This window comes from Anabrus simplex, chromosome 1, assembly GCF_040414725.1.
Source record: "Anabrus simplex isolate iqAnaSimp1 chromosome 1, ASM4041472v1, whole genome shotgun sequence".
Classification (NCBI taxonomy): domain Eukaryota; kingdom Metazoa; phylum Arthropoda; class Insecta; order Orthoptera; family Tettigoniidae; genus Anabrus; species Anabrus simplex.
The window spans coordinates 853,883,844-853,906,263 of record NC_090265.1 but is presented as its reverse complement, the minus strand read 5'-3'; the positions used below and the strand labels follow the sequence as shown (position 1 = coordinate 853,906,263).

At 41.1% G+C, this 22,420-nt stretch overlaps 1 protein-coding gene across 2 annotated transcripts in view; it reads right to left on the bottom strand.

Moving 5' to 3' along the window:
• Positions 1 to 22,420, bottom strand: part of LOC136874153 (uncharacterized) — a 231,448-nt gene that overhangs the window by 48,910 nt on the left and 160,118 nt on the right. For both annotated transcript variants that reach the window (XM_067147724.2, XM_067147735.2), the window contains exon 2: positions 9,490 to 9,625. In XM_067147724.2, the coding sequence (XP_067003825.2) occupies positions 9,490 to 9,625 (136 nt within the window). The remainder of the gene's footprint in view (positions 1 to 9,489; positions 9,626 to 22,420) is intronic.

Here is a 22,420-nt window from a genome sequence, read left to right as displayed (position 1 = left end):
GCACGTTCGGAAAATCTAGATGATAATGGCGGGCCACATTTCCTACTGCCATTCAAATTCGAGTTCGGGAGGCTCACTTGCCTACTGCCATTCGCAATAGAGATGGATAGTTTTTAATTATAATGACAGGCCCACTCTCCTAATACCAGTCAAAATCGAGTTAGAAAGGTTTGATTATAATCGAGAAATGCTGCGCTATCTAAAGTATAAAGAATCGAGATACGACAATAAGGCATAGGACCAAAGTTGAAGATCTCTCCAAATTGAGCAGCGATTGTGTCATCTGCTTTGTAAAATTACTTAATGCTTAGAAAGCAGTCAACACGAAACGAAGGCCTGCAGCATCATTAACATTGCCTCCATATTTCGATATTTTCCGGGGCCTAAAAGTATTACATTTGAACAGCCTGGAATTTTCCCTCAAAGTAAAGAGCGTCCGGTGACGAAGCGAAATTATGTACATAACGAAAGATGTTTAAAATGAAGGGACATTTCACATGTAGTCCACGGAATTTACAGAAAATCAATAGTATAAGAGAAAATAGAAGAAAACTGTTGTGGTTTTCCTATAAACCCCCATTCTATTAAGTGATTTTTAAATCATATGCATATCTAAACCTTTCCCTAGATGAGTATACTCTATATGTATATGAAGTTTGATCGAGATCTATCCAGCTTTTCGCCGTGATGGTGGAACAGACCGACAAACAGCACAAAAGCTAATAACCACTGATACGTCTTGAGTTGACCCAAAATTGGCAAAACAAACGAAATTAAAGACAGCGGACCCCCTACAAATGTATTTATATAGATAAGCATGGGCACGTAGACATGGCGGCAGTGAGTGTGTGATATATTAAGTGAAGTGACGAAAAAACAAATTTATGTGAGTAATATCCACAATTTTCCAGGAAGATACTGCAGATCTGTAACATTAATAACTCAGGAAACCATCAAAACAAAATCGAATTAGCACTCAAACAGCTACAACTAAATAAATAAGATAAACAACATCATGGTGTTCGTGTGCTCCCCGTGTGGCAAGAAAATAAAAAACAATCAACAGGCTGTAAGCTGTGATGGTAAATGCGAACGTTGGTTCCACGTAACATGTGTAAAAATGAACAAAGAAACTCTCCAAAATTTCCGTAAGGAAGAACAATTCCAATGGTCGTGTAAACGTGAAAACTGCATTGCACAACCTAACATAAATGAGGTTATGGCGAACTTTTCCAAACAACTTGAAGAGTCCCTCAAAGTACTAACGGAAGAAAACAAAGAATTACGGAAATTAGCGACCTTTCTTTCCGAAAAATATGATGACCTCAAGAACGAAGTAGACACTTTGAGGAAAGATAAGAAAACTGCGGAAATTGCGACAACGGCAGCCGTGAACCAGCTAGAAGACTTGAAGCAGTATCAACGCAAAAACAATTTACTAGTGTATGGAGTTCCTGCTGAAAAGGATGAAAAAGTTTTCCAGAAAGTAACTGAAGTTGGCAAGGCGCTGGGAGTCGATGTAAAGCCCGAAGATATTGACGCTGCACACAGACTTCCATCCACGAAACCTGGACCACAACCTATCATCGTGAAGTTTGTTAATCGATGGAAGAAAGAAGAAATCCTCAGTAGCCGACGACCAAAAAAGACACTAAAAACGAACGAAATCCGATATAGTTCGGTTAATAACATCTATATCAACGAGCACTTAACGCCTAGAAATGAGACCCTCGCCAAAAAATACCGCGAGCTACGGCAACAGGGGAAAATATTTGGCACATGGGTCGGGGACTGTAAAGTGTATATCCGTAAGTTCCAGGACGGTCCTTCGAGCCTAGTGGCAAACCTTGAAGATGTGCATGAACTTGCTCACTTCAGCTGATCTAGAAACAACGAGGTAACCTTTCCTTGTGTTGTACCCGCTTCAATTCCAAGCTTTCTTTTCTTAATTTCAAATTTTTGTTCTTACATAACCAAACCTGGATCATGCAAACAAATTTCTTAAAGTAGACGAATTTAAATGTGAAACCCTAAATAATTATATTAAATATAGAGTTTTAGAAAGTAGATCATGTGATTTGAAAGGCCTACACATAAATGCACAAAGCATGAAAAATATATTTGATGATATCCAAATTATCTTAGATCAGATTAAAGAAGTAGATATTCTTGATATCTCTGAAATTTGGTTAACCAACAAACTAACCCACGCTTTTGAAATAAAAAACTACACTTCTCATCATGTGGTAAGGGAGCAGATAGGTGGGTGTGTTTCCCTTTATGTTTCAAACAAATGGAAAAGCAATGTCATAATTGAAATTAATAAATCTCATAGCATACTGCAAGTCATGATAACAAAAGGAAATCAAAGATATGAAATCATTACCATTTATAACCCACAGGAAAGTAACTCGCCAAGTTTTATGTTTGATCTAGAAAATATCCTAAATAGTAGTTCAGGGCATACTTCAATAATACTTGGAGATACAAACATAGCCTTGCTTTCAACCTCCATAAACAGAACTTTGTATGACAATTTAATAACAACTTACGGCTATACAATATGTAATAACAAATACCCAACTAGAGTAACGAAAACAACCTCCACATTAATTGATCACATACTTGTCACAAATAGTAGTAAAAATGTCATGTATTCAATATTACAAATAACTTAAGTGATCACTACCTACTGGTATGTGAAATTTCTAGTGAAAAATCAGTTCCAGTAGTACCAATAGTCAAAGATAGTGGTAAGCAATTTGTAAATTACAACAAATTAAATCAGTATATCCTACAAAATAAATTTAACTGTGAGGAAATGGATATAAACACTTATTACAATAAATGTATTAAGTATATTAGCACAGGAATTGAAACCAGCTCAATTTCAATAAAAAGAAAGAACCCCAAATACATTCCCCTAAAACCTTGGGTTACCCAAGAATTACTAACACTGATTCACATCAAAGACTCACTGTTTTCAAAAACTAAAGTAAAAAACCCCTCTGCGGAAGTAATTGAAGAATACAAAAGAATCAGTAATAAAAATAACCAAATTGAAGAGAGAGTTACAAAAAAGGTATTATGAACACAGATTACAGAATTGCAAAAACCAAAAAAAACATGGTCTGTAGTCAATGAAGTGTTAAATAGGAAGCTTGGACATAAACATGAAATCAGCCATATGGTGGTAAATGATGTCAGCATTACAAACACAGAGGACATATGCAATAACCTAAATGAATTATACATTAATGTAGCTGAAAATATAAGAAAAGGTCTTCCTGAAGATGAGAAAATTAATGGCAGCACAACAGCTGAAAGTCAAACTAATAGTATTTTCATGTCTCCAACTGATGAATGTGAAGTGCTCAAAATTATCACTTCTCTAAAAAATAAAAATAATTTAACAGAAGATAAAAAAATAACCAATGTCATGTTAAAAACCTGTGTTGAAAGTTTAGTGCCATATATTGTGGAAATTATTAACCGTTCAATTCTCAGTGGAGAAATACCCCAATTACTCAAATGTGCCAGAATTGTACCTATTTTTAAATCAGGAGATAACACAGATCCATCCAATTACAGACCAGTTAGTATATTATCTGCAATTGGAAAACTCATAGAAATGGTAGTAAAAATTAGATTGGTAAATTTTCTGTGTAAAACTAATTACTTTTCCAATAATCAATATGGGTTTCTCCCAAAATAGATGAACTGATAATGCTGTATTTGATACAGTAATAGATGTTCAAAAGACCTTAGATGAAAATAAATTAGCAGCAGGGCTACTCATAGATCTTAAAAAGCATTTGACCTGGTTGACCACAAAATACTTCTGAACAAGTTAAAATTAGCAGGAATTAGGGGTTTAGCACACAAATGGTTCCAAAATTATTTATCAAACCGAACACAATATGTGATGATTAACGATACTAAAAGTTCTAAGCAGCAAACAAAAACGGGAGTATCGCAGGGCTCAGTATTAGGTCCTATTCTATTTTTGATTTATATTAATGACATACAATCTTTAACACTAAAGGGAAAATGTAAATTATTTGCCGGTGATATCTTAATAACAAAGGACTATGTGAAACGCAAATTATGGAAGTAATAAATTGTGACTTGGACAAGTTATCGGACTGGGCTTTATCTCAAAAAATGATCATAAATGTGACTAAAACAAAATACATAATCTTTCATAAAACAGCCCATAAGATCACAGCTGCTAACACTGTTACTCTAAAGGACCAAGTAATAGAGCGAGTCAACTCAGCTAAATATCTTGGTATAATATTAGACTCAACACTTTCCTGGAAAAGCCATATTGATTATGTAATCAGCAAAATTACCCCTTTGCTAGGAATAATGCACAGATTAAGATACAGTAATTTTTCTCATCAACAATTGAAGGATATATATTATGCAATGATCCACCCACATCTAACATACACATGCTTTATTTGGGGAAGATGTAGGAAAGATTACATTAATAATTTGGAAATCCTACAAAAAAGAGCCATCAAAATCATGTATGGATTCCCCTTTCTCAAACCGTCACATGAAGTTTTTTCAGAGTCAAATATTCTGCCATTCCATAAACAAATTGCATTTTCATCAGCAGTCTTTATGTATAAGCTAGACAGGAAATTAACCCATTCTACTGTTAACTTCTCCCATTTTAGTGAAATTAATGGATATGAAACTAGGGGATCATTAAGGATATATCCCTCTCACTCTAATTCAGTAAAGTATGGAGTGAAAGGCATAGAATCATCAATGTTTAGGGAATACAATGTGTTGCCTCCTGTTATAAGGAACTCTAAATCGGTTATATGTTTTAAGAAAAACTGAAGGAATATTACTCTTTTACAGATATCTTAATACAATCTCTGTATAACTTGCTTTATTTAATACAATAATGTATATATTGTCCATATTTAATATATTACAGCCATGCAATATCTGAATATACTTCTGAAAAACTATGATCCTAACATGTAAAAAAAAGGGCTATGTCTTAGTTATCCAAAAATGTACTTGTCACTTTACAGAAAAAGCTATTGTATATGAAATGTAATTATTGTGTCGCCTTAAAAAAAGTATGTACTGTATTGTCCCTATCACGAGCCAGAAGCTCATGGGACCTTTTGTCACCAATAAATAATAATAATAATAATAATAATAATAATAATAATAATAATAATAATAATAATAATAATAATAATAATAATAATAATAACGTTTATAAGTGCAGACCTTCATTTCGAGATTTAGGCCTACTGCTTTTAAACGGTAGGTCATATCAACAAACGGATTCCGCCATCAGACGCTTCTTTTAGTGTATACATGGTTGGTCCTATGATATTTTCCTTTATCTCCTATATTTATGGGTTAGCTTGAGATAGAATCATTAAATAGGGTGAAATGTGGATAACAGTTTTCACACATTATTTTATTTTTCGGATACTTATGTGGCAGCTGGAATCATAAAATTTGGCTAACATATGACCACTGGTCGTATCTATGTGCGTAGCGAATTTGATGATTCTATCTTTCCTATAAGTGTGCCAAACGATAAGATATACGTGTAAAAATTACAAAATTAACTTAAAATTGAGAAATGCAGCTGTATCTAACGTACTGTATATGGGAGCGAGATACATACTGTATGTCATAGGACAAAAGTTATAGATCTCTCCACATTGAAACGTGATTGTGCTTTCTGTTTTGTGATACGACTTACTGTTTAGCCACCAATTACCCCGAAACGAAGGTCTGCATCGTCATTGAAATTGCCCCCATATTTCGAAATGTTCCGGGGTCAAAAAGTTATACATTTGAACACCTTGGAATTTTTCCTCAAAGGAAAGATTTTCCATGTTTCTGGATTAGCACTCGCTATACATACGGGCTAGTTGTCCATCCCGCCCAGAATTATACACATGAAGTAACACCGGAAGTAACCACTGCTGAGATTAAAAATGCATTTAAACAACTAAGGAATAAAAAATCCCCTGGGGAGGATAAAATAACGAATGAAATGCTGAAATTAGGTGGAAGAGATCTGCTAGAAGCCGTGATAATACTCATCAACAAGTGTATTAATTCTGGAAGAATACCAGAAAATTGGAAAAATGCTGAAGTGATACTTCTCTTCAAGAAAGGTAATAAGGAAAATTTAGAGAACTATCGTCCTGTGAGTTTGTTATCACACATTTACTCGTACAAGCTCCTGACTAAAATTGTAACCAACCGCCTCACAAGAGAACTGGATTTTTATCAACCTGGCGAGCAAGCGGGATTTCGTAAAGGTTTCTCAACTGTTGAAAACATCCAGACTATTCGTCTTCTTCTTGAGAAAACCACTGAGTACAACATCAAGATTCATCTGGCCTTCATTGGTTATAAAAAAGCTTTTGAGTCAGTGGAGATTTGGGCAATCAATGAAGGCACTTCAAAATGCCATGATAAACTCAGAGTATATAAAGCTCCTGGAAAACATTTATGATCAAGCAACAATGGTAGGCAGAGTGGACGAAGACCTCGTCACCAATAAAGTCCCAGTTGGCAAAGGAGTTCGACAAGGTGACACAATCTCTCCAAAGCTGTTTACCCTTGCCTTGGAAGATGTGTTCAAAACCCTTCATTGGGATAATAAAGGAATAAAAATCAACGGGTTATATTTGAACCACCTGCGTTTTGCCGATGACATTGTGCTCATAAGTGAAAATCTAGATGAGCTAGAAAGCATGATCCAAGAATTAAAAACTGCTTCTGCTAAGATTGGTTTGGAAATGAACATTAATTAAACGGAAATACTAAGCCCAGACAGTCGACCACTTACAATGGGAAACCAATATATAGAAGCCGTCGATGAGTACATCTATCTTGGACACAAGATTAAACTTGGAAAAGACAACCAACGTGCAGAAATTCCTCGCAGAATAGGTATGAGTTGGACTGCATTCCTAAAACTAAGAGTCATCCTCACCAACAAGGATGTTCCAATTAACCTGAAGACCAAGGTTTATAATACGTGCGTGCTGCCAGTTACAACTTACGGTCTGGAAACGATGACTCTGACGAAGGAAAGTGCTCGCAAGCTTCAGCGAACACAACGACCCATGGAGCGACAGATGCTAGGGATCAGCCTTAGGGATAAGATCCATTCAGAGGACATCAGAAGAACTAATGTAACAGACATCCTAGAGAGAGTAGCAAGACTAAAATGGGAATGGGTAGGACACGTAGCTCGACAAGACTACAATAGGTGGACCTCTAGGATTGTTCACTGGAGACCATGGGAACACAAGAGAGGCATTGGAAGACCCCAGAAGAGATGGCTCGACGACATAAAGCTGTTGGCTGGAACACGCTGGTTCCAAGTGGCTCAAGACCGAAGACGATGGAAGCATATGGATGAGGCCTATATCCAGCAGTGGATTGAAATAGGCTAGAAAAGAAGAAGACATACGGAGTAATTAAGGAAGAATGTATTAGAGTTAAGAAAGTTGAAATGAATAGAACAGGACAGCCGGATAGGACAAATATGTAAATACCAAGTAGATGTATTGTAAAATGAAATGTCGCTCACTAATTGTGTTGATATGAGTTACGGATATAAGAAGGCAGGAACAGAGGGAAATTTAGGCACAGGGATTCTTACGTAAATAGATAAGAAGATATGGTATTATTACTTAAGCCTAGAGAGGTAAGACAGGACAAGAAATTAAATTGGAAAACAGAAGTAGAAGAAAAATACAGTAAAATTTATAGGAAATGCCAGAAAATACTTTGCGGCGTGAAATCATGGGCCACACTCCACGGTACAGTTCAAATATTAACAGCCCCTTTATAGCTATTCGAAGACGATTGTAACCTCGAACGGAATTCCGCAAATATCCCGCAGACTTTTATTTCGAGATTTACTGCTTTTAAACGATAGGTCATATCAACAAACGAATTCCGCCATCTCTTTTGCCTTCCACGCAAGGAACAACCACGAGTTTACAGAAATGTTGACGAAAATTGCATTAGCCTATCTTACTTTCCTGTTGGCAAGCAGCAAAAGACGTTGCCATGGTAACCGGTAGGCTTGTTGTCGGTCTGTCGGTCATTCAAAGCTGAGCATGAAACCCGCAGAAAGTAATAATTTTGTCCGTCATTTGAAGAGAAAGCGAAATTATGCTCATAACAAAATAAAGGGATGTTTCACGTCCACCGATTTTACTGTTGGAATTTTTACAAAAATAATATAAATGGAAGAAAACTGTCGTTGTTTCCCTATAAACCCCCATTCTATTCAGTGATTTTCAAATCATATGCATATCTAAATCTTCCACTGGATGAATACTGTATAGGCCTACTATATATATGAAGTTTGATCGAGATCTCTCTAGCCGTTTCGCCGTGATGGTGAAAAGAGACGGACAAACAGACACGAAAGCTAAAAACCACTGATACGGTCTTGAGTTGACCTAAATCGGATAAATATCTGAAAAATTGGCAAAATAAACGAAATTACAGGCAGTGGACCCCTTACAACTTTATTTATATAGATTTATTCCTAAAATTTACACTAATTTTCTTAATCATCGTTATCTGGTCGATTAGATTAGCAGTTTGCCTTTTAATACCACTAGGAGCGCTAATGTGAGTCAATGCAGCGTTTCACTAGCACCACTACGAGCGCTAGTGTGAGTCAATGCAGAGTTTCTCTTAGGCCCTTATCACTACATTCGGTGTTGACATTTTTCAAACAATCAACAAACACCTGAGGATACTGAACCAAGGAACACATTGCAGAAAGAATTATGAAAATACCTTAATTTGCCTAGAATTTTAATTTAGAAAAGTAAAGAAACAAGCGATTTTTAGGCCATATTTCCGGATCTGCATTTAGGCCGGAGGTGGTTTTCGAAATTTGCTTTTTAGTTTGATAGATCTATCCAAGACTCACAATTTTAAACCTTTCCGAGGCCCTTTAGCCCTTCAACTTTCGGCACAGTTGTGGATTTTTTAAATTTTACGTTTCTCATATTATGGGGACCTCTACTTTGTTTGCTAAGAAATGTTTTGAATTAAAATAGTTTTGTTCCGGCCTAGCTATGGCTAGACCACCTAGTTGCTCGCTACCACTTTAGGACAGATAGCAGCACCCTTCAATGTGTATTTATTTGAAGGCCCCCAGCCGGAAATGGTGTGGATGGAAGGGGATGAGAGACTGTTATGCTTGGGCTTGGGTGCCTCGAGTGAGAGGAGACGGGAACATGTGACTGACTGTTATCGAGGGCATCTGCCCATCAGTACCCAGTATTATGTATTTATAATGTGTTATATAAGTGTCGTAAGTGTAATAAATGTTATTATTTAATCAAGTGAGTGATTTACGTTCAAAACAGGTTTTACAAAACGGAAATCATTTTTTGGCATATGCCTCATTTCCACTGAACGTCCCACACTTAGAAAGAATTATTTTCTTACTCGCAATCTCTCTCCAGAGTTTCATTGTTAGTGGGAAACTTCATTTTCTCCAGCTTCTTCAAGTCTTTGAAACACGTTTCTAGGGTGCTTGGATCTTTGCATTGCTCGGGACCCCAGGTTGCGAGTACCGATGAACCTGAAACAGAAGGAGAGTAAAGATTTGAAAACAATATATGTTGCTGCTAAATTTCAAATCAATAAAACGCCGCATTCAATGGTAAATGGAAATCATTGCTCGAGCTCACTGACAATGCTCGGACACTGTGATTGGGCCCAATGAGCACTATCAAATCGGAAGCTCGTCGATTGTTGGTGGATCATCCACTGCCCCCCCCCCCTCTAGGGATACCATGACCTTGACGTCGGTGTGGGGGCTTGTGTGCTTGTTGATCCCGAGGGCTGTGCCAGCTCAGGGTCACCCATGCTGGATTGGCCTCGGTGTAGGGCCAGACTAACAAGGTGTCCCCCGAGTTGCCTGAGAGGTGTCTGTGCTCTTTAGTCTTCATCACTATTTCTACCCTTCTATTCTCACCATCTGAAATTTCATTCCTCTTCCTGTCTGGCCACCCTCTCTGCCTCGGGTAGATTAGGTTAGTACGAAGGTTTTATCCTCCCCCAATCACAAGTTTCGGGTCGTGGCGAGGTAATGCATGGCTACTGGGTGAGTAGTTCCTAGCGAACCCCCCCTGCGGGTGGGGGCGGTAGAATACCACCCACGGTATCCCCTGCCTGTCGTAAGAGGCGACTAAAAGGGGCCTCAGGGGCTCTGAGCTTTGGAGCGTGGGTTGGCGACCATGCGGTCCTCAGCTGAGTCCCGGCATTGCTTCCACTTACTTGTGCCAGGCTCCTCCCTTTCATCTATCCTATCTGATCTCCCTTGATCAACACTTTTTCTTTTCCGACCCCGACGCTATTAGGTTTGCGAGGGCTAGGGAGTCTTTCATTTTCACGCCCTTCGTGGCCCTTGTCTTCCTTTGGCCGATACCTTCATTTTTCGAAGTGTCGGACCCCTTCCATTTTCCTCTCTGATTAGTGTTATATAGAGGATGGTTGCCTAGTTGTACTTCCTCTTAAAACAATAATCACCACCACCACCTCATCCACTGCCCCGAAATAATTTGCCAGTGATTTGACAATGACTCCTTGGCATATATGCACTGAACACAAGGAATGAGAACGCCATCACGAGTTTAATGCCGTACACCATCAATGTTATCAACTCCGAATCAGTGGCAGTTGGTGCATGAAGAGCTTTTGGGCGCCGCCCCGCCACCTTCGAAAACACTTCACATATTTTCACTCTGTAACTGACTACATAAAGACAGGGGCGTAGCCAGGGCGGGAAAGGAGTCACTGGGATTTAGAATTCTCCCCCCCCCCCCGCATGGAATTTTTACAAAAAGAAAATAAATAGAAACTGACAATAAACTAGATCAGAGCCTCTCAAACGCCCAAAATCTCACGCGTGCAAACTGAGGCGCAGAGTTCCTGTGTACAGTGCATCGGTCCCACTCGGCTTGGCTCGGACCAGCGCGTTGTCTCTGGCTACTCGGCTATGCTCGACTCAACCCGGCTCGGATTTGGATCGCTACGGAACAAATGAGGAAGAGGGAGACAGGCGGAGCGAGCGAGACACTGGTGCATGTACCCTGAGAGGCCCTGAACTAGGTAAAATTTCAGAGACATAACTGTAAAACCAACAGATCTCTAATTCACATATGTTAGTGACCTACTAGTGACAAGTCATGCATGCATCTTCATTTTGTTCTGCTATCATTTTTTAACCCTCAAGCACACGCGCCAAATTTTAGGACGCAGACACACGCATGGGGGTGCTTTCCATCCCGCATATCATTGTATTGTAAAATATGAATTACTGTGTTATTTGGAGATTTTAAGATAGATTATATAAGAATAACTCTTTCTGCGGGGATCCAGCCAGAAAGATATAAGAACGGGCAGAGCACAGGAGAGTTATTTGTACATTACACTAGGAAATAAAATGACCTGGGGTGGATTCCACCCCATACGCGTGTGTTTGAGGGTTAATTATAAACCCCACCACCACCACCCACCTTCGGCTGATCCTGGCTTCTCTACTGCATAAAGAGATGGGGAAATGTAGGGAGATCGAACTTATGATGGTGTGATATTCAGTTATAAATGTTTATTATTTTGGCTGTAATCTTTTTGCTTCTCTATTTTCAAAGATATAGCAAAGACTTTCAGACCGTGCCTGCTGTCCAGTAAGCACGACGTTTTCTCTTCAGTCTTGAGACGCTCAGGCTGTGGCAGGAGAGCCCTCAGTTAACAAGTGTGCGGGGTGCGGGAGGAACCTGAAAGGACAATAAGGCTTGTCAAGAGAAGGAAGAGTGCAGGCAAGTAGTGATGGGACATTCGATTCATTTGATTCCGTTCACGTTACTTTACGATATTAACCGCACGACAACTCGCTCAGTCATTTTTGAAAATATGTATTTTTCTATCAGCTGAGGATTTTTTTAAATCGTCATATTTTGTATAGGCTACCCGAGATGTACAGTAGCCCGCTGGTTTTCTGATTCAACATACTGTTATTGCGTCTGTCCACATATGATTGAAGTCTTGTGCAACGATGTGACATATGAACTGAGAAAATACTGAGCCGTTCTTCCCAATATAAAACAGGTACTTTTGAGTGGTCATGAGCATGACTCATAGTCATAGGGCAGGCTAGATTCGAGTTTAATTGTCAAATGTCAACTAAGTTATAATACTAAGATTCATTAAACTAATAAATAGTATAACCTAATAGCCTACCTACTTACTAGCTACCGGGCGAGTTGGCCGTGCGCGTAGATGCGCGCGGCTGTGAGCTTGCATCCGGGAGATAGTAGGTTCGAATCCCACTATCGGCAGCCCTGAAAATGGTTTTCCGTGGTTTCCCATATTCACACCAGGCAAATGCTGGGGCTGTACCTTAATTAAGGCCACGGCCGCTTCCTTCCAACTCCTAGGCCTTTCCTATCCCATCGTCGCCATAAGACCTATCTGTGTCGGCGCGACGTAAAGCCCCTAGCAAAAAAAAAGAAAAACTTACTAGCTACTTCAGAATTATGTTGTGACTACCTTTTTAACACTGCAAATAAATCCATCTATTATTTAAACCTTCCTGTGAGAAGAGGACAGTGAATGCAAATGGGTATTATTTTCAAATGAGCTGAGCTCGAGAGTCCATTATAGCTTACGATTATTTCAGTGTAGCGTGGCTCACTGTATGTCTCGCTGCAGTGAGCCGATAAGGAGCCGTGCGTATCTCGTGTCTCACTGAGCCGGCTCGTTCACGATTCTTTCCGTGTGCCATGGCTCACTGTATGTCTCGCTGCAGCGGAAGCTCGGCTCTTCGCGGGTGGTGTGAATAAAAATGAGCACGCACTCTTTACTCGCGAATTTAGAGCAGGCACTCGCAATGAGGTGAATAAAAACCGCCTGTCGGAAGCAATTACTCACAGCAGACCTGTGACCTTGAGCACACACTCCAGTCACTCGAGTAGCAGAGTGGGCTCTCCAGATTTCTGGTGAATAAAGATAAAGCAGGCACTCTTTCCGGTAAGCGCTTGCTCATGTTTCCTTGAGCTAACTCAGTAGGTGACTCCAAATTATAGTGTCAAGTTCAATAGCATGGCAGAGGTAATGCTGGTGGTTAATCGGAAAAGAACATTATATAAACTTCGCAGATAATCATCTCAACTTGATTACAGTGTTAGAAAGGTCCAGTAAGGAGCAAGCTGAAGAGCCTCCGTGGCTCAGACGGCAGAGCGCCGGCGTTTCACCTTTGGGTTACGTGGTTCAAATCTCGGCCACTCCATGTGGGATTTGTGCTGGACAAAGTGGAGGCGGGACAGGTTTTTCTCCTGGTACTCCAGTTTTTCCTGTCATATTTCATTCCAGCAGCACTCTCCAATATCATTATATTTCATCTGTCAGTCATTAATCATTGCCCCAGAGGAGTGCGACAGGCTTTGGCAGCCGGCACAATTCCTACCCTCACCGCTTCATTAATTCATTCCATTCCTTACCCGGTCAGATGACTGGAAACAGGCTGTGGATTTTCAAGGAGCATACTAAATGATTAGCGGAGCATCTTATGTTGGTGACCCTGGGTTTCAGAGTGGAGTTGGTGAAGACATCTCGGAGAACTGTGTCAAAAACATTTTCGCAGGTTTTGACATGAACAGAAATGAAAGCAGATTATTAGATAAAATTCCAACAAATGTTGCTGAGATGCAGAAAGCACGGGGTAAGTGGCAAGAACGTTTGAGCTTCCCTTATGCTGTCGCAACTGTAGACTGTACTCATGTACAAATTTAGAAGCCACATGTTCGTGGGAATGACTACATTTACAGAAAAGGTGTCCCTAGCATTAATGTACAGGCCACTTGCAATGGAAAGGAAGAATTCAACCAGTGTAGATGTCAACCTGACTGTCTATGACTCCCGAATTTGGAGAAACTCCGATGTTTGCACAGTTATGACGCCTCTGTAGGAAGTCGAAGGGATGACAACTTCTACAATCTTACAACTTGTGTACGTCACGCCGACACAGATAGGTCTTATGGCGACGATGGGATAGGAATGGCGTAGGAGTAGGAAGAGAGCGGCCGTGGCCTTAATTAAGGTACAACCCCAGCATTTGCCTAGTGTGAAAATGGGAAACCAAGGAAAACCATCTTCAAGGCTGCTGACAGTGGGGAATCGAACCCACTATCTCTCGGACGCAAGCTCACAGCTGCGCGCCCTTAACCGCACGGCCAACTCATCTGGTCCTGCAGATCTGGCTCCTTAAAAATTTCATTCAATTGTCAATATACTATTTTCAACATAACTGATGTTTGTTATTTACGTTATAGGCCTACCATTTTCCTCAACGTAATATGTCGTAATATTCAGGCTACGATTTCCTACCTTTCAGACGGCCGACGGAAAGGTTATTCTACCGCTGCATCAGATTCATCAGCCGCTTCTCCCATTATTTTAACGATATGCATTTGTTTCCCGTACGCTTTAATTCTACTTTATATTTCAGTCTTGTTTTTTTTGTTTTGTAATGTTTTACCAACAGTTGGACGGAAAATCTTCTTCTCCTTCTACCGCTTTTCCCACCTCTGTGGGGTCCTGGGTCGAATTTTGTCGCACATGTGCATCTGGCCCTGTTTTACGGCCGGATGCTCTTCCTGACGCCAACCCTAGATGGAGGGATGTAATCACTATTGCGTGTTTCTGTGATGGTTGGTAGCGTAGTGTGTTGTGCGAATATGAAGAGGAAAGTGTTGGGACAAACACGAACACCCAGTCTCCGAGCCAGAAGAATTAATCAGAGGCAATTGAAATCCCCGACCCAGCCGGGACCCTCTGAACCGAAGGCCTCAATGCTGACCATTTAGCCAATCAGACAGTTGTTGGACGGAAATGTTTAAGTTAAATTTAGCGAGTAGTTCACACTGAGCTGCATTTATTGCACTTGTTTTCTTGTGCTTCTTATCCGGTAACTGTGACTCTGAAAACATAATTGTATATTCCTTTAAAATGGAGGAAAAAGCGGACTGGAATTCCACACTGGTCGTCGCCTGCCATGTTAAGCATTGAACTACCCGGAAGTCATTGAAGTGTTATCACAGTCTAAGGTGTTATATACTTGGCACGTACACGACCTTGATCAGTGACAATGAGTGGCTGCTCCAGACACTCGAGTGTACGCTGTGCTTCCGCTCTATATTTTTATTCACCGCAAATGCGGAGTGGAAGCTCATCGGCAGGGAGACACTCAGGCACTCAGCGAGCACACGCTCACTCGCTTAGACTCATTTTTATTCACACCACCCACACTGTATCGCTGCAGCGGAAGGTCGGCTCCCCGTCAACGTCCAGTGAGTGCGCCACACAGCACTGTCCGCTGGGAGTAAGCTGAATCGTGTGCCGTGAGCTCGCCGTTCCTGTGAATCGATTCACTCGGACACTTGAATGAATCGATACACTGCTTCGAATCATGCATTCAGTAGCCAACACTATAGGCAAGTGCAAAGGCTGTCCGGCGGAGCCCTCAGCAACAACGCCAGCCATTTGACAATGCACATGCCCCCCCGTCCTACGTCATACATTACCGTAGTAATCGTGATTGCAGCAGCTGTTACCCTGTTGGAATGTGTAAGTATAAAGCCAGTGTAGTTAATGAATTACTATTGTAGTGCAAGTGTTCAGTAGATAAAACTACCATACTAGTTTAAATAGTGTAAATTATACCTTCAGTATCTACGTCTCGTGTTAATATCTCCATTCGTGTGTTAGTGTTTATTTACCTAGTTGAAAACTAAATGTTCTTCTTCTTCTTTATCTATTTACCCTCCAGGGTCGTTTTTTCCCTCGGACTCAGCGAGGGATCCCATCTCTACCGCCTCATGGGCAGTGTCCTGGAGCTTCAGGCTCTAGGTCGGGGATACGACTGGGAAGGATGACCAGTAACTCGCCCAGGTGGCCTCACCTGCTATGCTGAACAGGGGCCTTTCGGGGGGATGGGAAGATTGGAAGGGATAGACAAGGAAGAGGGAAGGAAGCGGCCGTGGCCTTAAGTTAGGTACCATCCCGGGATTTGCCTGGAGAAGTGGGAAACCACGGAAAACCACTTCCAGGATGGCTGAGGTGGGAGTCGAACCCACCTCTACTCAGTTGACCTCCCGAGGCTTAGTGGACCCCGTTCCAGCCCTCATACCACTTTTCAAATTTATTTTGTGGCAGAGCCGGGAATCGAATCCGGGCCTCCGGGGGTGGCAGCTAAGCACACCAACCACTACACCACAGAGGCGGACTGAAAACTAAATGTTGCGGTCTTAATTTAAGAAGACAAAGTAGGCTAGATGAATTCTGTAAGTAGCACTTTAAGTAGTAGTGGGAATTTAAATTTTGAGCATAGACTAGAATTCAAGAAGTTAGGGCTTCCACGATCGAATTTAAATATTACACAAGAATAGAAGGGTTATAAGAACGAAAATGGATAAACTGTGAAATTCAGTCCGTCTGTTCAAAACGGAAGAGTTTGTCAGTTATTTTGGTGGCGTGCCAGATGCGACCGTGCCGAATGCGACCCGTGCCACTATAGCGACCGCATAATCTGTAACCGTGCCGGATGCGACCGGCGTTGACAAGCAAATTGTCATTTGATAAGTTGTGTCATCACCCAAAATAAGGTAAGCTAAACGGAGTGCAATGCCATTTCAATAAGTCCTATAAGCAGCTACTACCCCTACTTTACATAACACTTCTGGGGGAAACTCGCTTTACAACACGAAACATGGTGATGCGTTTACGTCTTTTCCCACCGGGCGAGTTGGCCATGCGGATAGAGGCGCGCGGCCCTGATCTTGCATCCGGGAGATAGTGGGTTCGAATCCCACTGTAGGCAGCCCTGAAGATGGTTTTCCGTGGTTTCCCATTTTTATACCAGGCAAATGCTGGGGCTGTACTTTAAGACCAGGGCCGCTTCCTTCCCATTCCTAGCCCTTTCCTATCCCATCGTCGCCTTAAGACCTGTCTGTGTCGGTGCGACGTAATGCCACTAGCAAAAATAAGATCCTAATTCTCTGTAATTATTTACGACTTAGGCCTACTTACTTATCGTGTCTTATTAGTACCAGCAGTGTCCGGGGACGTGCTCGGCTTGCCTGGTGCAGGTCTTTCTACCTGACGCCCTGGGCGGCCTGCGCGTCTGGATGTGGGATTATGATAATGAAGTAGGGAGAGATGAAACCCGGTTTCGGCACGTAGCCTACTCCTCTCGAATAATACCAAGGGGTCTGCTCAATGCTTTACGTCGCCATCCGACGGCCGAATCACCATCAACAGCATCATATCCCCTCACTCCATTTGGACACTGCGAAAAGGTTTGGATTTGAATCCAGGCTTTTGGCATGCAATCTAGTGATTAGAAACTGTCTACCACCAACTTCCCTATCGTGCCGGCCAACATCCTGATGGTGATTTTTTTTTCATCCAGGCTAAGTGGCTCAGACGGCTCAGACGGTTGAGATGCTGGTCTTCCGACTCCAACTTGGCAAGTTCGATCCTGGCTCAGTCCGGTGGTATTTGAACGTGCTCAAATACGTCAGCTTTGTGTCGGTGGATTTACTGGCACGTAAAATAAGTCCTGCGGGACTAAATTCCGGCACCTCGGCGTCTCCTTAAACCATAAAAGTAGTTACTGGGACGTATAGCCAGCAACATTATTATATTTTTCTCTCGACCAACGGCACTCGAACCTGCTAACCACGGTGTCAGACCTTTATTTTAGAAAAGACCAAGTTAGCTGCTTATAAGCAATCCGCAGATCAATTGTAAGTGATTGATGGGTCGCATGCGGCACGATGCTTATCAACTCGGTCGCTATTGGCACGGTAATGGCCTGGTCGCATCTGGCACGTAACCGTTATTTTATCTACCGATAAGGCCTTCGAGAACTGCGCGATGACGTGATACCCTATCCGTGTAACAATGGCAGCTGGAATGCGGGGAATGTACAACATGGGGTCTCAAACTGTGATTCGTGAACCACGAAGAGCGTCACCAAAATTATTTTGTATGCAAATGCTGGGGCTGTACCTTAATTTAGGCCACGGTCGTTTCCTCCTGACTCCTAGCCCTTTCCTATCCCGTTTTTGTTTTGCTCAGTGTTTTAACAATGCAATAACAGAGGTAGGTTTTCACTGACTATAGGGTTGTAAGAATTAGTACAAGAAAATAAGCAGTGAGCCTGGTCATAAAGGCCAAGGAGTACGGCAGAGGAAGCTGACCACGTGATAACAAAATCTGTTGAACATCTGGTCGGGAAGCAGTCGTCTTTCTGGTCAAATATGACAGGCTTTTAGCTGTTATCTTCTGTTAACATATGAATAGGGTTACCATACTTCCCGGTTTAGCCGGGACCGTATCGGTTTGGAAGCTCTGTTGCGATGTCTCGCCTGGTTCACAGTTTTGTCCCGGTTTTTATGGAAACCGCTGTTCGAAATAATATTCACACCGTGTCATTCTTTGTAAGTGATCTTGTGGTGTTGACGTATTTTCAAAACACGTTCACCTTTAACACTGACGAGCTAAAATCTATATGATTATGCAGGGGCGGTGCGTGGTATTGTTGCAGTGTTGCACAACTCCCAATAATTTTACACTTCATTTATCGTCTTTTCTTCTATTGTTTTAGTTTAAAAACCTAACATAAATTCGAAAACATGTTAAAATTAACCATCTTTGGTCGTTCGCTGTACTAATGCTTCGTAACGGACCAATAAATGCTGCTGGCTTCGAATCGAACTCAGGGGGTGTGCTTTCCTACGGCAACTCCCTAGCGGACAGCGCGGCCCAATGTACCTCAGCAGGGACGAGCCTAAGCCTGCACAGCATCAGATAGCATGCTCGCCAGTATCGGTCTCAGGGAGTTGCACGAGACTAGCAAGTCCCTGCCGAGAAACAGTTCTAAATGTCCCCGTTAGATTGCGCCACTCTACTTCATTCCTACTTTTTCTGCTCTCGCAAAGGTAATTTCATTTCCAGTTTTTAAATTTACAATTCTTGCTTTACGTTGCACCGATACAGATAGATCTTACAGCGACGATGGGATAGAAAATGGGTAGGAGTTGGAATGAAGCGACCGTGGATTTAATTAAAGCACAACCACACCATTTGCCTGGTGTGAACTTGGGAAACCGCGGAAAACCATCTTCAAGGCTTTCGACAGTGGTGTTCGAACCCACTATCCCCCTAACCGCACGGCCAACTTGCTCGGCAGTTCCTTTTCTACGCCATATCAGACCACCGAAAATATTACCAACATCTTGCTTCAATGAAAAACAGGAGGGCTAATTTTCAATTCAAGTGAGGCAAGAGTAACTGTGCCAGACTGAGTGGGTCAGACGGTTGAGGTGCTGGCCTTCGTGGCAGGTTCGATCCTGCTTCAGTCCCGTGGTATTTGAATCTCGTGTCAGTAGATTTACTGGCATGTAAAAGAACTCCTGCGGGACTAAATTCGGACACCTCGACATCTCCGAAAACCGCAAAAAGTCGTTAGTGGGACGTAAAGGCAAAAACATTATTATTGAGAGTAACTGTAGTTATAGGTAGTGTATAATTAGCCTCTTACTTCCTGGGTTGAAATTGCCAGAGATATTTCAGTTTTAGGGGAATGTATTTCATTACATAACGATAATATAGTCTCTTGTTATTTCTGCAAGCTATAAAAATGTGACACTGAAAATTTTGGGGCAACACCCAGCTTCAGATACCATCAGCCGCCAATGTGATTATGTATTGTTTCATGTGCACTACTAGTGATCAAGAAGGCAGTGATTGTTTACGCCATATACGTTGTTTAGCTACGGGAAAACATAATCAATGTAAAGACGCTAGTAAGCCGCCACTTGTTTATTGTTTTCTCTGTTGTTTGGTGAATGTTTTCTTTCTCTTGTGCTAGTGTTTCTACTTTCTTTCCAAGATACCGAAACGGAGTTGTAAGTTTACGGATGAACTTCGGATAGAATATTCGTTTTTGGAAAAGGGGTTGTAATCAAGAAAGCAGAGTTACGTATTTACATTGTGGCAGTGTTTGAGGAGAGATTTATTAAATAGCAAAATATTAACTCAAAGCCAGGTTTTTGGGCTACTTGCTGATAAATGGGTCAAAAAATTCAAACACTTCGATGAGCAGAATATGCCGATTCGTAATTTTCACAAAGTAGCTGTGTTTGTTTTTCCTCTACCTGAGACATCAGCTCCTTTTGAGCGTGCGTTCTCCGTAATGAAAAACGGACAGATCATTACTCCAGCCCGGCTGACAAGACTTTCACACCCGCGGAACGACTGTCGTTTGTTTACACGCTCGCGGCCTTCTCGGGATGTTGTCAAGCGGTGCTCAGTGCTGCCAACCTCTGTACTAGGAGATAATGATTGAGTGGTGCTTCGATAGCTGGTGGTGGTGATTATTGTTACACGATTGGTAAGGAGTTGTTCTTGCCGTGTGGACGTTAGGATAGGACTTGAACAAGACCAGTGATGTAGGGACAAGCAAAGAGGGCCCCAGGTTAGAAGCCACGAAACGGCCCTAGGCCTCTAGTTTCGTGTGGAAACACGATTGGTCTGGACTGGTTCTCGTAGTGCGGACGTTAGGATAGGTCCTGGACAAGACCTGTGATTCTTGCGCTTTTATTGTGCTGGTGTTGATGACGGATTATGATTAATTATTGACGAGAACGAGATCACGTGTCACTTTACATTGGCCAATAGGAATGCAAGTGACTACTTCAGAAATGGAAATGGCGTGTAATACTCTTTATCTATCTATATATATATATATATATATATATATATATATAAAATAAGAGTTTTGTCTGTGCATTGCTCAGAATTTGAAAAGAATGGTATTTCTGCATCGATCATGTCCATAGTAACAAGGAAATGCACTTTTTACTTTTCCGTAATTTCTGTCTGTCTGTCTGTCTGTCTATATGTATGTATGTATGTATGTATGTATGTATGTATGTATGTATGTATGTATGTATGTATGTATGTATGTATGTATGTATGTATGTATGTATGTACACGCATCACTAGAAAACGGCTGAAGAGAATTGAATGAAAATTGGTATGTAAAGTCGGGGGATGAGCCTCTACAATCTAGGCTGTAAATCATTTTACTCACGCTGAGTGAAATGGTAGTTTAGGGGAAGGCCTAAAATTTAATTTTCAAATATTTATTTTATTAGTGGTCCTATCGATAAATACTACATAACGAAAGTTATATATAATTAAATTTCCGATCATTTATGTCATACATTGTTACCGTACCGGCTTTGATAACACAGATATTCATGAATTTGTATTGTTGTTGCCAAGTCCACATCAACACCGAGCCACGAGAAAATGGGTTAACAAAATTTAATGAAAATCGGTATATACAGTAGAGTCGGAGAATAAGAAACTACGGTCTAAGTTATAAACAATTTTATTCACCCTGGAAGAAATTGTAGTTTAGGGGAAGGCACTTAAAATTTAATTTTTAAATACCCATGTTATTGGTCCTACCGAAAAGTACGACATAACAAAAGTTATAGAGAACACAATTTCCGATCATTTATGTTTTATTCAGTTTTACCGTACCGACTATGATAAGAGTGGTATTTCAGAGTCGGAAGAAAACGAAATGTGGAGGCCTACAATATTGAAAGTGCTTAACAATTATCAACAATAACATTACACTGACCATTGTTTGTTGTGAAGTTCTTTGTCTCTTATGCTGCTGCTCAACTCAAATACATGGGATTAGTGCTGCGTAACGAGTATAACAGCCTGACTGAATATTGGCAGAAAATAGCCGGGGAGTTAGAAAACTTTCTTCTCTAGCATGCCATTCCTCTGGTTCATGTATTTTCTGATACTGCCGGTACGTTACAGACTGGTTCTTCATAGTTTTCCAGCTATTCGATCCCTTCTGACGCACTGTTTTGAATGAGCAGTGTGCACACTTAGGCAGACGCTCTCTTAGTAGTAATAGTAGTAGTAGTATGACCTGGTCTAGAATTACAATTTAGAGCTAATCCAAATTATAGCACCACAATTCACGAAATAATTCAAAATTCAACCCTGAAAAGAGCCGTTTCTTAAGAAAAGCTTCTTCCTCTTCACTTTTATTAAATTCTGCATGCATTTTATTCCAAATTAGCAGTGAGATGGCGGTTTTTCCTCTGGCTTGGAGGAAAAATTTGTCTCCAAGTCAGATAGATTTTTCCGCCGCCTGCGTAGTGAACTGAGATTTTCCGACTCATCGGGTACTCCTATTAAACAGATTAGTAAGATGGCATAGTTTTTGCCCTGGGAGTCTCCACTATTCGACACACCAAGCCGGCCGAAGATAAGA